The sequence below is a fragment of the Prunus avium genome, chromosome 1 (genome assembly GCF_965620075.1).
Source record: "Prunus avium chromosome 1, drPruAviu1.hap1.1, whole genome shotgun sequence".
Classification (NCBI taxonomy): Eukaryota; Viridiplantae; Streptophyta; class Magnoliopsida; order Rosales; family Rosaceae; genus Prunus; species Prunus avium.
This window is the reverse complement of record NC_142284.1, coordinates 16123473-16138229: the sequence shown is the minus strand read 5'-3', so window position 1 is coordinate 16138229 and position 14757 is coordinate 16123473. Positions and strand designations below refer to the sequence as shown.

At 35.7% G+C, this 14757-nt stretch overlaps 2 protein-coding genes across 3 annotated transcripts; one reads left to right on the top strand and one right to left on the bottom strand.

The window, feature by feature from the left end:
• Positions 1-630: 630 nt before the first annotated feature.
• LOC110745662 (pentatricopeptide repeat-containing protein At4g19191, mitochondrial-like) lies at positions 631-3151 on the top strand. The gene has a single exon (XM_021945815.2). The coding sequence runs from the start codon at positions 1127-1129 to the stop codon at positions 3047-3049; it is 1923 nt and encodes a 640-aa protein (XP_021801507.2). The 5' UTR covers positions 631-1126; the 3' UTR covers positions 3050-3151.
• Positions 3152-3848: 697 nt separating this feature from the next.
• Positions 3849-14302, bottom strand: KU70 (ATP-dependent DNA helicase 2 subunit Ku70-like protein). 2 transcript variants are annotated; one of them, XR_015832827.1, is made up of 20 exons: positions 14097-14302; positions 13902-13979; positions 13421-13537; positions 13184-13298; positions 12272-12377; positions 11965-12082; positions 11795-11878; positions 11626-11684; positions 10830-10963; positions 10684-10727; positions 9276-9352; positions 8595-8742; positions 8328-8389; positions 7564-7624; positions 6136-6228; positions 5932-6052; positions 4799-4901; positions 4481-4667; positions 4108-4294; positions 3849-4069 (listed from the first exon to the last, which is right to left on the bottom strand). XR_015832827.1 is itself a non-coding variant. In XM_021949143.2 (19 exons), exons 1-19 carry the CDS (start codon positions 14160-14162, stop codon positions 4181-4183), a joined length of 1887 nt encoding a protein of 628 aa, XP_021804835.2. In that variant the 5' UTR covers positions 14163-14301; the 3' UTR covers positions 3849-4180. The 2 variants fall into 2 exon arrangements, 1 of the variants encoding a protein (XP_021804835.2); XM_021949143.2 differs by having other exon boundaries at positions 3849-4294; positions 14097-14301.
• Between the last annotated feature and the right edge of the window lie 455 nt (positions 14303-14757).

Below are 14757 nucleotides of genomic sequence, written 5' to 3'. Positions count from 1 at the left end.
TTCTGTTTTCTGAGTTGTATAATTTATTTTTGAGTTGGTTTTGCCCTCTTTAAATGAAGCATGCATGGTGATGCTAATGGGTTCTATCTTCAAAAACTTTTACTTTTTTCTTCTACTCCTTTTCTAAATTAGTTAAATATCTGTGAAATTAATCAACTCATCTTTCATGCTTCTTTAAAGGGTACTCTCTCTTTCATCCAGGAGCAGCAAGAAAGACAACAATACTTGGGTGTCTTGTGATTGCATCACGAAATGTAGCATTAGACCTTCCCTATTAAGACATTTAAGAATGTGGCAGTTTCAAACAGTGCTGTTATAAAGGGACGGACTCAGGATTCCAAATTGAGGCGGGTTAAATTTACCTTACGTACAAAACCTAATAATAAGAAGAAGAAATAAACATGCAGTGAAGAATATAATCTCTTTAAAAAATCCCAAAGAGTCTTTAATCTCTTTAGGATTTTGATGTTGACCCGACATTCTATATATATAACATATTGAAGAATATAATAGAAGACAACATGTTAGCAATTAATTAATTCACCTAATCCTTGATTAATAATTCATCATTCATAAAATCAATTGATAATTTATAATACTCAATTGAAAATCTCGAATTTTTATAGGGTTTATAAAGTATCAATTAGGGATTTTAAATTTCATAAAAAAAACCTGATACTTTATAAACCCTAAAAAAAAAACCCCAAATTTCAATAACAAATTGAGGGAAGAAAATAACATGAAGACAACAACAAAGAAGATGTTGAAGAATGAATATAGGAGCAAACAACCAAAACACGCCAGCTAAACTAAGGTCCGTGCCTGACGACGACCCCATCGCACGACAAGTCGTCCATCTCATTTCCGCTCTCTGCTGACTTCGTCGCTAGGGTTTCCGACCGCCTCTCTTCTGGTGCCTTGGCCTGGAGTCGCCGTCATATACGGTGTTTCCACCATTCTCTCTTTGTTTGTCTGTGAATTCTGGAATTGCTGTTGAGACTTAGAATAAAGTTGATGATTTTTACGTGGCAGTTTCATGGCATATGTAAAACTGATGGTTGTCAACATTAAGTTAGATTTGAAGAGAAAGTATCTCTCTTTTCAGCCACGACGAAGACAATGATAAATGGTCCTTCTTTCGAAATTCTCAACCATTGTTGGATGGAACTCTGCTATAAGAGAATCTGTGAACCAAAGCCGTCCCCACAAAGCCCTCCTTCTCTTTTTCCAAATGAAACAAAATGGTTTGGAACCTAACAACTTCACCTTTCCCTTCTTGGCTAAAGCATGTGCCAAGCTCTCCAACCTCAAATTCTCCCAAATTATTCACACCAATGTTTTAAAATCACCATTTCGGTCAGATGTCTTTGTGCAAACAGCAATGCTCGATATGTATGTCAAGTGTGATCGGTTGGCTGATGCCTACATTCTGTTTGAGAGAATTCCCATGAGAGACGTGGCTTGCTGGAATGTGATGCTTATGGGTTTTGCGCAATTGGGATTTCTTGATAAAGTGTTACGTTTGTTCCATGAGATGAGGTTTGCACGAATTCTGCCTGATACCATCACGGTTATGGGGTTGACTCAGGCAAGTTTGGAGACAAAGAATTTGGCACTGGTGAAAGCCATTCATGCATTTGGAATTCAGATTGGGATAGATGGAGATGTTTCAATGGCTAACACTTGGATCTCTGCCTATTCCAAATGCGATGACTTAAGTTCGGCCATGGCTGTCTTTAATGGGATTGAAATTGGCGCGAGGACTGTTGTCTCATGGAATTCAATGATTGCAGGATATTCAAACTTAGGGAAATTTCTTGATGCTTTAAATTTTTACAAATGGATGCTCTGTGATGGATATAGGCCTGATATAAGCACAATTGTGAGCCTCCTTTCTTCATGCATTCAACCTGATAAATTGCTACAGGGTGTGCTGATTCATTGTCATGGAATTCAAATGGGCTGTGATCCTGACATTTTTGTTGTCAATGCCCTTATATCAATGTATTCCAGGTGTGGTGATATACTTTCTTCCAGATTTTTATTTGATGGCATGTCAAATAGAACTTGTGTTTCATGGACTGCTATGATCAGTGGGTATGCTGATAAAGGAGATTTGAATGAGGCACTAAGATTGTTTCATGCTATGGAAGCAGCTGGTGAGAAACCTGATTTGGTTACTGTGCTTTCTCTGGCTTCAGGTTGCGGCCAAACCGGAGCACTTGAGCTTGGAAAATGGATTCATAACTATGCCTTTTCTAACGGTTTAAGAGACAGCATCGTAGTCTGCAATGCATTAATTGACATGTATGCAAAATGTGGAAATATTAACAGTGCTCGAGAGCTCTTCTATGCCTTGCCAGTGAGAACTGTTGTTTCCTGGACAACTATGATCGCAGGCTTTGCTTTGAATGGCAACTACGAAGAAGCTCTGGACCTTTTCTGCCTGATGGTGGATTTGGACTTGAAACCAAACCACTTAACTTTTCTTGCCATTCTTCAAGCTTGCACTCATGCAGGTCTTCTTGAGAAAGGAATGGAGTTCTTTGACATGATGAAAAAAGTTTACAAGATAAATCCTGGGGTGGACCACTATTCCTGTATGGCGGATCTCCTTGGGCGTAAAGGAAGGTTGGAAGAAGCAACGGAGCTTGTGAAAAGTATGCCGATGAAACCCGATGCTCGCATATGGGGTGCATTACTTAGTGCTTGCAAGATTCACCGTAATGTAGAGATCGGGGAATACGCATGTCGCCGACTATTTGAGTTGGAGCCCCAGGGTGCAGTTCCATTTGTGGAGATGGCCAACATATATGCATCAGAGAGAAGGTGGGATGAAGTTGCTGCATTAAGGACAGCTATGAAATTTAAGAAAGTAAAAAAAATTCCAGGACAAAGCCTTCTTCATGTTAATGGGAAACCTCATGTATTTACAGTCGAAGATAGGGGTCATCCTGAAGGCTTGCTTATATATGCAATGTTAGATAGTTTGGCATTGCAGTTGAAAGAAGAACAATACTCGCCACGTTCAGAGAATTTTGTGAAATGATTAATTTAAATCATTTATATTTGCTCAATATAAGCATGAATGATACTGTGGATATTTCATTTGACCAAAGGCTCCCTATCAATTTTTGCGTTTTCCATTCGTTTCCAAAAGTTGAACATAGCTGTCTGTTTTCCCTTCCCTTACAAATAACTTACATCCCTTCTGGTTTGCCTTTCTTTTTATTGGTTTCTTATTAGTAACAAATATATTGCAATAACAAATGATAAATAGAATTATATATATCTTTTTTGTCAAAGTTAGGAAATGAGAAGGGTTTTCTCACACACTACCAAGGTGTCACGAAGGTTTAAACCTGAGACCGCTAGTCTACAAGTCACGACCTTTTTCTACTAAGCTAGATCCCATTGCCAATAGAACTTATATATTGCCAATAGAACTTATATATCAATAGCTAGTCAATATTTGGTATAGTCAAAAGTAAGTAGATTCAAACTTGAGACACGTTGCAATATAAATGATAATAAATAGAACAATAGCTAGTTAGACAAAGTAAAAGATCAACAGGTTCAAGGAAAATTCACCCTTCAATAGGCATATACATATCGTATCACATTAAAAGTCCAAGATGCAACCTTCTTTCAGTTTGACCTCCTAGTTACACTTCTTCAATGGTGAATTTAAAAAGTTATTTTTCATAATTTTCCGGATCTGAATTCACTCGAGTCCTCAAAAACAACACTCATATGCACCTAGCGGACAGACATCTAATCTCTTGGTTCGTTGCCTTCACTATAATGAGTGAAGATGTTAAACATAAATGAAGGAATGATCTTTGAGATGCACAGAAAATGTGAAGGTCTACTTGAGATTTTAAGTTACTTGAAAAGTGAAAATTTTCATACATACAATGGTGAAGTGAAATTTGCATCATGTTTTCATGATGAGAAACAGCTCATTTGTAATGCATTAGTAGTTGGTTCTTGACTCTGAACATGATTCAATGAGTCTACTGTCGTCAACACAAAATTGAGCCTTCACCTTTCAAAATCGCTGGTGATCTTCATGCACCGCTGTAAGTACATAAACCCCTGGTGATCACAACATACCATTCATCGGAACGGTAGCCACACAGCTTTCGATCTTGCAAAGAAGATATATAGTTGGCCTTGGTCATTTCCCCATGTGTGTCAAAATTCGACTGATCAAAGCTTCCTTCTTTCCCGCAAGCGGAAGATTATTTGCTGTCAAATAGTACTTCAACTGCGTGACAGTCAAATCCTTTAACTGCAAAACAAGGATTGTATCAGAAGCGATTAGCATCCTCAAAAAAAATTTCCATGCTAACATCAACAGGATGAAAACTCTTTTATTGAAACTCTATCTTTTGGATGTTCTTTTTCCATCTCGGCTTAAAAAGGTGAGATAAAAACCACAAGTATTAAAGTACAGGAAAGCCATTTTCAGTTTCACCTTTCCGTTGTCTGCAAGGTCAACCCAATCATAGTTACCAGACTCTTTAACTGCATTTTCAGAAACTGCTTTTCGTTTTTTGGAGGACTCACTTGCTTTTCCATTTCCCACAGCATCGTTTTCCTCTTCATAATTATCCCCATAAACAGACTGCTTAAATTCTTCTAATGCACTAACAAATGCAGGTCTGTAAAGCCATATGTGCAAAGACATCGAGTTAGGAACATTGTGCAGGAGACAAAAAAAACAGTAAGTGCTCAGTTACTGGGAAGCAACAGATACGAGCAGGCAGAGATGCAAGCATACACTTTCTATTACCTAGACATGCCTTCCTCATCAGGCACCGTTTCATCTTTGATTTCTGGTATCTCATCCTCCTCCAGAGCTAGGGCCTGCAGTACTGCATAGTGTCTCTGCAAGGCTGCAAAAATCTCTGTTTCATACTATGCACCTTACAGAAAAATCATGACAGAAAAAGTAAAAAGATTAGTGTGCTATTTTGGTACTGTCAAAAAGCCACGATTTGAGGGGATGGACAAGAGGTCTCCAAGATGTCAACTTCCAAAAGTCCAAACACAATGGCACACTAATAGATGTGTACCACTAATTACTAATATATATTATAGACATTTATACTAAGCAATTGAAGGTGTATTTCCCCCTAAGCATCCAAAGAATTGTTCAACAAAGACTGTTTTCCAGAACACGGTTTGAGTTATAAATTTCAATCATTCTTGTAATGATTCATTTGCTATATTAAAAAGAATGACAACTCAACAAGGATATCAAAGACACAGACAATTACTCCCAATCTAGAATTAAAGGTAAGAATATCTTTAAGACCTCATGCTATCAGATGATTATATTGCATTGTTTTGAAATAGATCTGTATCACGCATGCTCCTCCACTGATGACAAAATCACCAAATATCCTCTTCTAGGAATTCCCATCCTATAGGATAGGGAAAAGAAGAGAAGAATATTCCACAGGAATATGCTTCTGCGCTGGGAAGGGCCAGAGATTATAAACGATAGGATGGTTCCAGTCCAATCAGATGAATGGGTGAAGACATATAAGGAGGGGAGTGGGATACATTAAGTAAAATGAACACTTAAGTGGCTACGATTCAGCATAAAAAAAAAACCCCCCCAATTTCAATTTAACATACCCACGTTCAGAAGTTAAGATTCCACTCCACATGACAAGGTGACGAAACTAGCATATTGGCAATTAACACATAATGAGAATATGACAGTTTATAAACCCAGAAAGGACAAGCATGAAACAAAAGTCCACACCCAACTGCCTCTCCAAAATCTTACTCTATTTGACTAAAGCAAAAACTAATGGCCAAGTATACAATAAGCCACCAGAACAAACAAAATACACACAACTGAAAGCTCGAATATTGATAGAATACTTTCAATGAAGGATTTGCAAAACGAAATACCAGGGTTGGCAAATTGGAATACTGAGAAATCTTTTAAGTCAAAACGTTTGATTAAAGCACCAGCTTTTCTAGTTTGATCATCATTTGCATGAGGTGGTGCAACATTTGAACCTGTATGAAGCTGCAAATTGTCACGACCATGACATTTGTTAGACAACTTTAGTAGGAGATACTCTATAATACAACTCCAACTATATCCCTTGCCTCTTCAGTGTTTCTAATGTCCTCCGAGTATGGAAGATATATCATGTGCATTCCCGGTGGCTCAACCTGACCACCAGCACTAATTATTTCATCCTGTGAATTTTCAAAGAGATTTGTGAGTTCTAATCAAACAAATTTTGACAAGGATATTTGTGACTCAAATAATATACAAATATAAACACAAAAATCTCACAAATGTTTGAAAACCACTGATCGTTTTAGCAGTTTGATAGATATTGAGAACAAGATCAAGCAGCTTTCTCAATTACAAAACTACACCATGAGAGTACATAAAAACATGGGAGTTTCACTAAAACACCCAAAATGGGGGCTGAAATTATAAAAAAACCCAACACCCAAAACACTTTATAAACACACCCAAAACCTATCATTACACACTCAAAACCCATTTATAAACACACCCAAAAAATATACAATTGTTGATTGTGGGGTTGATTTTGGGTGTGTTTCTATGTTTAAATAGTGTTTGGGTTTTTTTATAAATACATGTCTAGGATTGGGTTTATTTATAAATATCTATAAAAACATTTGACGTTACCTTTTCCATTTTGTTTTTATTTTCATGTTCTGTTCCTACCAGAAAATTTCAAATTATTGCTTTACGAATTTGTATATAACTATTGAGGTGAGAGACAACATCAACAATGAAAAATTGTATTTCTTTTGAGCAAAACACACATGACCACAATGGTAACCAGCGAGAATTATATCACTCCTATAGAAATTGCTTGCAATTTTCTTCTTAATTTTACGTTTTGCACAAGTTCCTTTTTTGTATTTGGTGAATGCCTAAAGAAATTAGCATACCCATAACATGAGGTGTGGTTTGTCACCAACAATACTTCACAACTAGGACCAAAGTTGTCAATGCCATTCACTAACATAAATAAGTAAAATGAATTTAAGATTCTGAAGTTGTTTAATAAAACCATTGAGTTGGAAATCTGCAAAAACCTACCAACTTTTAGTTCAAATACTTAAAAACATTGGTTCCTATAATGCCGAGTATTAATTAGTTCAAATACGAACTTTTAAAGTCCCAAAAACAAGAGACTGCTATCAGGAATATTTAAAACCTACCACCAACACATGTTTCCTCTATCATGAATATGGAATCATAACAAATTCTTTGTTTCAAATTAAAAAATGTTGCCCTGTTTAGCAACAAACAACTACTAAGAATTCAAAAAGGTAGATTATATTGGCATCTATTGAAAGAGAAACAATTTCTCAGCACTAGCACTAATTCAGAGATGGGGACCCAGTGTAGATAATCAGACAAAATCGCACCCTTCTTAACAATTCATTCAGTCACATGCATTAAAACAAATATATATATATGTTTGTGGACATAATAAAATTGTAGCATTTAAACATAACTTATTTGTGAATGTAATAAAATCTTACTTGAGCAACAAGGGCAACTAATTGAGGACGAGATGAACTACCATAAAATGCAACTGCGAAACTGGAAAAATAAAAAATAAAAAATAAAAAATCAACAATAACAAGTAAACCCTCAAAAACTCATAACCTCAATCATTTTAAAAAGATATATATAGATATTAATAATGCTCCACTCAAACCACAAGCAAGGCCACCAAAAAAGCATAATTGAGGAATTCTATAAAGAAAATACGAAGTAAAACACAAAACTAGATAAAAGAAATGAGAATCTGCATACGCAAACATATTTGAAAAGCGGGGGATGATAAAAGTTGAATTGGATGTTTAAGCGAAGGCAATGGAGAGAGGGAGGGAGAGAGGGAGAGAGAGCAGGAGAGAGAGGCTAAACAATTTGTAGAGAGAATTGAATATTTCCCTCTGTCCTTATAAAAGTGTCAAATGGGACTGAGCCATTTAAATCAGGAGTATTCGTGCCTTAGGACATGCCTCGGCCTGAGTAGCCCAACACATCCTGCAGCCAGGGCCCATCTCATGCTTGTGATGTACCCATGTCAGGCCTCAAAAGGGATGGGCCCATGCCTACGCAAGGGCCCATTCTCGTCCAAACTTGGATTTTTCTTATCCAATTTACTGTGATGTTTATATTTGAAAATCATAATAACATAATTAACAAGTAATCATTTTATCCTTATTATTATAGCATAAAAATAATAGTACATAATAGTTCAATACAGTCCGTGAAAATGTATGCTACAAGAACTAACCGTTTTAGCCGTAGCATTGATCTATGCAGGGCAATGAAAATGCATGTGCTACCAATCAGTTCCTGCAATGGAGTACAATCTCTCAGTTTTAATCCCAAAAGTATATTAAAATCGAAAGAAGCAGCCATCACCTAAATGTTCAACAAAAAATAACTACTGCAATAAACAATGAAGAACAAATAGTCTATACTAATAAAGGTAAAACAAAAAAAATCAACAATAACCCAGAAATTGAGATTTTCAGTTCTATAGGACTAAAGAACCAACCTCATCAGTAGGGAAAACAAATGTTGACGGCCTCAAGTTGTGAAACTCTTTTAAGCAATTTAATGGCTTGAAACCAAGAAGACGAAGATGTCCAGTGGAAAATCTTTTGATCTCTGAAAGTTCCTCCACTGAAAACTTGATATTTTCACTAGAAAGCAGATGGAACAGTCAGGAAAAAATTTCAAGAAGCCAACTAACAGTATAATATCTATACATAGAAGTGAAATCATAAGATTGATAAGATGATTTCATTATGAGACTAATGCAACCAGTACAGAGGTAGCTGCCTAAAGGTTCTGTATCTAGTTTTCTACGCCCAATTGTGTATCTCATTCATGACAAACACTCCTCTGTCCATGTAACTGTATGCTGTAAACTATGGTAACAAGAAGATAGATTCGGGTAACATCAACTTGATGTTACTAGACCAGGACCCCTTCAGTTTTTTTTTCTTTTTCTTTTCTTTTAAGGTAATGGTAAACTGAAAATAACAAAATAAACAAGAGGAAAAAAAAAACAAGAGAGATAGAGAGGGAGATGAAGAAGAAAAGAGTTTTTACAAAATAAATATAAACTAGCCAATGGTCTTTCACTTGGTGAAGGTAAGGTTAAGTCAGATTGAGCTAGGAAAAACTAAAACATAAGAAAGAATATGATAGAAAAGTAGCATAACATGCATACGTCATGTAAGGTTGAAAACGTTTTGCAGATCCTTGCACCAAAGCACCAGTATCAGCACAGATGAAAGATCTTTCAGTCTGCACAATGTCAACATACAGAAACTGCTTAAGATATGGTTTAAATGGCATCACTACCCAATCGGAAACAATAATTAGATTAGGGATAATTATTGCATCTTAGAAACATTTCAACAAACCAGGATGAGATCTTATGAATGTAACTCTATCTAATTTTTGTTAATCATAAACTTTCTAGTAGAGTAAACCAGGAACTAAAAAGACATAGGTCATAGTTCATGTGTTTCTTTGTGTGTGAGTGAGGCATGTCGCCAAGTACACATGTGCATTTTTGTCTTACAAATTCAGTACTCCGTGATATGCAATACTCTAAGTGGAACATTTTGCCTTGGATATAGATATGTCTGCTATAATAAACTAATCCAACAAATATGCCAATCACAACACTTGTAATAACACCAACCTTGGGGGAAACGGCTTTTATACAAAAGTTCAATCATTGATGGAAACTCATTTTCTTATATTGAAACTCTAAGGATGTAATTAAAGTTCAATAGAAATAAAGGAGGCTAAACATCAAAACCAAAAAGATGCCAGCTAGTTTAGCTAGTAACGTCTCTTGTATCAAAAAAGGGACACTGGATCAAATCCTGCTTCACCCATGAAGGGGTTTTTGTCATGGGAGAAAGCTTCCCTCCTGTTATACAATAGGCATAATGAGCCTCCAATGAAGTTGAAGTTTTACTGCACATTTACTTATACAAAAGTTTCAGGAGAAAATACACACAGAATTAGGAAGATAAATATAATGGGAACAACGAGAGATGTTTTCTATGTGTGTAGGGTCTCAAAAACTCAACCCAATTTCTTGAAAAAAATCACTAAAGATATTTAAGGTTTCCTTATGTCGATTTTCAAAAACTACTAAAAATACACCCGAGAGGAGCAAGCCAAAGAGTATTCTCACATTTTTAGTCTTCAACAACATTAAACTGTTTGAATTGCAGGACCAAACAGGTCCTTAACTGTTGAAATCATACCATTTCAAGTCTCTAGACTCCTTCCCTTTGACTGACAGAGGGGAAACATACCTAGCCTCCGAATGTGTGCCAAACTAATGAACAAATACAAAATCCAAATGCTCATCAATCTGGTCTTTAAACGCATATCTGAGAATCATTAACCTCCTAAAATGGGTTGACTAAATAACCTGTATCCATACATGTCATAAACAACAAAGCCCACCTTGTTTTGAAATTGGAAGTAGCTACGTGCCATAAAAAATGCATAGGAAAGTTTTCTCATTTCAAATTCTTCAATTCATTAGTCATTGATACAGATATCCATGTAATGACAATAAAAAGATATGTAGTGTAGTAAAGCAGTATCACCTTTAAAGGACGATTAGTCACAGAATCAAGCCAGGTGATTGCTCCTATTATCCAAAGTCAATGAAACATTGTTCTTAGCCCAAACTGATAGGCAGATGCTGACTTGTAGAATGAGTAAGTAATTGAACAAACGGTGATGCAAATACCTGGAAGAGTAGGACGAATTAAAGCATAAGAACTCAGTTGAATTGATAGTCCATTGGCAATTGAGAAAGTGATCTTTCTAATTAGGCGCTTCTTGAACATTCGCTTTCTAAGCTGATCCTTCATATCTTCCAATCTGAAATTAGAGTAGATATTTACAAAAAGAAACAGGTAAATTAGGAAACAAGTGAGACTTATTTATTAGGTTTTATGCCTTAAAAGGTCCAGAGCAGAGTAAGGATTTGAGATTAACGCAACAGTGCACAACCTAATAGATCATTGAATCCAGATGTTCGATCATTGTCATTTAATATAAAAAATGCCACATGACCCCTAGAGTTAACTTTTAAGATAAAAGGGTCTGTTGCTTAAACGCCTAAGAAACATTGTATTTGATGCTCAATGCTCAATTGTAGCAGCATAGCTCCTTAACATTCAAATATTATTTCATATTTAAGTTTCATCAATATGCTTCATTTTAAACTTCTACATTGCCTCTTTTAACTCAATCCATTGTTTCCATAATATCCTGGAAACTCCTACAGCTTTTATGTTATCAAGTTCCAATAGTCACTCTACTTTTATAAGCAACATGCTTTTAAAGATGTGGGAGATCAACAGGTTGAAATATTTAAGCAATGTTGAATCTGTAAGGAAGCAACTGGTTTCCCCAGTTCCAATGTTATATGCAGTACTCCTTATAAATGCACATAAGAGATGTTGTATTAAAAGACCAACCGGAAATAATGGTTTGCACAAATGAGCATAATAAAATAAATATTGGGGAAAAAAAGTTACTTTTCTCCTGCTGCAGGTATAAATCGTGCAAGATCATCACCTTTGAGACCAAGTAAATCCTGAAACATATAAAAGTAGAGAAGTAAGCAGTGCGATGACTTAAATCCTCACAGAAGCATATAATTAAAAAAAAACCAAAAAAGTATTACAATAAAGGATATAGCCATACAGAGTAGAATGTAGAAACGTTGAAATCACTGTCAGGCCGACTCAACGGAAGAAGTTCAATTGAGATGCCAAGATCTTGTGCATCCTGGAAATGGTTAAGGGGTGGACTTCTTATAACAGTGAATTTCAATCAATATACTATTAAACTGCAAAGATGTTCAAATCAAATACGCTAGTCCGCTGCAATGTGGTTCTCATCATATCTGTCTTTATCACTCCCTTAATGCTGCCAAATGGATCATCTTCATTTGTAAATAAAAGAACACGCTTATCAGCTGTCTTCGCAGATCTGAGATAGTAGTTTTGCTAATAATGTTAGAGAGCTAATGTTAGAGACCACACAGATGGGGTCCAATTCTACCAAAATAAAATAGCTGGATAGAAAATGATTTCAAAAGGGGAATGAACTTTGATACCATTTTTCTTTTACTTTTTTTCTTTAAGAGAAAGCCAAACTTTGATAACACGTTACTCTTACCCTTTACGCAGAAGTGCTTGGGCTACCCAGAGGGCATTGTAAAGTGAATTTTCTCGGGACCCAGAGACAATACCATACTGACTCCCAATTTTGCTCATAAATGACTCTGTCACAGAAAAGAAAAAAAAGTTTGACTTGGACACTCCAAAGAGGCATTTGGTCAACAGGAAGAACTTGGATCACAAACAAAATCATCATGTGATGTCTTCGGTTTACATCCATTACCACAAACTAATTAACACTATATATATATATATAACCAGAAATTTCATTGGTCTATACAAGCAGTTTATGTTGGGGATGGGATATAAATATATATAACATGGGAGCCTAAAGCTAACAGAGCTGTACCACCCTCAAAGTTAGATCTTTAATCCAGCTAAGATCATCAACATGGCCCTTTCTTTGTAAAATTTTATCATAATCTAAGCGGTTCAACCAAAAAAAGAGTGAGGAGACAGGCAGGATAAAATACAATGCATGAGAACTCCAGAAAGCATATAAAAGAAGCCAAATTTTAAAAGAGAAAATGTGATTTCACTATAAACATTTCCCGAGTATATTTTAGGGTAGATTTACATAAAATACAGTCTCAGAGCCACACCCACACAGGACAGCCCTCAGTCAAACACAAACGCACAACACATTGTTAACTGACCTTATACGCTTCTAAATTCTGCCTGCAATTTTTTTTATAAAAAAACAAATATCCAAGAAAAACTCGATGCATGTTAGACTTAACAAACTAAATTTTAACACCAGTAGATCGATAACATCTTTATTAAAACAAATTGAAAAATAAAATAAAATTTCAAGTAGTGGACACTGTCAATTAAATTATAACTGGAATCAACTCTAACAAAAGTATGTAAGAAAACAGCGAACAAAAACGCTATTTCACCAAGGAAATACCTTCTATGTTATCAATTTCTTTTATTAGCCTGGCTGTTGGCCTGTCTAGATACTCTCGGTCAGCAACATTAAACACATAAACACCATTTAAATCTTGCAAGTTCCTCTTTTCCCTCTGCAGATGTACATGTAAGCTCAACAAGAGAATGACTCATATTCTGACTAATATTAAAGCATCAAGTAGTAAGAAGTTCAAGCAATGTAACATGTTTTAGCTTGATAGAGTTCCAATCTTACAGTGTTAAAGAAGCATATGGCAACTTCATCGTAAGAATTATTAATGATTTGTGTCTTCAAAGATTGTGCAATACAACTCACAGCAACATGAAAATGAGTGTCATCCTTCCGGTCTCCCTGCAAACATTGACAAATAAAGAAGCCTCAAACAAATTAGTGAAAATCAGTATGTGCTGATAACAACAAACTGGCATGGCCTTATTATTTTTTGAAGCACATGAAAATAGTTCCTCCATAAACCACATTGGAAAGCAAGTCTAGAGGTTATGTTTAGTTTCGCTTAGAAGCACATTTCGAGCAACTGTCAAATGATGACAAGCATTTCTTGCATAACATGCCTAGCCACATATCCATCCATATATGATTTGGTTAGTATAACATCATGAGTGAAGTAATTAGAAAAGTTGAGATCCGAAGATATAATATTCAAGAACGGCTATTTATTAAACAAATTAAACAAATAAACAACCAACAAACTCACGGCTGGACAAGTAGTGGTGAACATTTTGGGGGAAGCATCAACCAGGTACACCACAAGCTCCTTGGTCGACTCTCTTTCCTGAATTAGGAAAATAAATAAATAATTTGAAGAAAAAAAAATCATTTTTTACACTGAAAAAAGAGATGTCAAAGGAAAATAGACCAAATAAGAAAGGAAAAAAGATAGAGAAAGAACCTGGAAGAGTTCATTATCTGGGTCGTCTTCGTCATCTCTGAAAAGGTCATCGGGGTCTATTTCCATGGTGGCAGTGGAAGAGAGCTTAGTTAATTATTCACTGCACTTCAACTTTGGGAGAGCTGTAGAAGGAGAGAGAGAGAGAGAGAGAAGAAGAAGTAGAAGAAGTCCAGTTTTGAATTCCAGAAGCCTGAAAAAGAAGAGTCTCGAGCAAGCCGAAGCGGGGAAATGGGCACGGATCTCCTGTGGTGCACTCAGCTGCATTTATCCGCGTTGATGAAATCAACGGTTCATATTGGAAAATGCGGGGGACACATTAACGCCCTTTGATCTGATACCTTGCCTTGTTTTGTTTTGTTTTTTTTTTTTTTAGTTAATTACAGTTTAATATGTGGTGAGACATGTTAGTCCCTATCTTTTTAATTTTAACAATCACATATCCCGATCTTTTAAATTTGTTACAATGTGATTCCATTGTTAGGGTTTCTGTCAAATCTCTCTATTAGTTGCCTACGTGGCACTATGAGTCCCACATTTTTCACATTTTTTTTATTTTAAATTGATTAAAATATGAATAAAATATTAAAAATCAAAAAAATAAAAAAATAAAAAAATTTCTCTCTCTCTCTCTCTCTCAAGCTCCAACACCCAACCTTCAAAC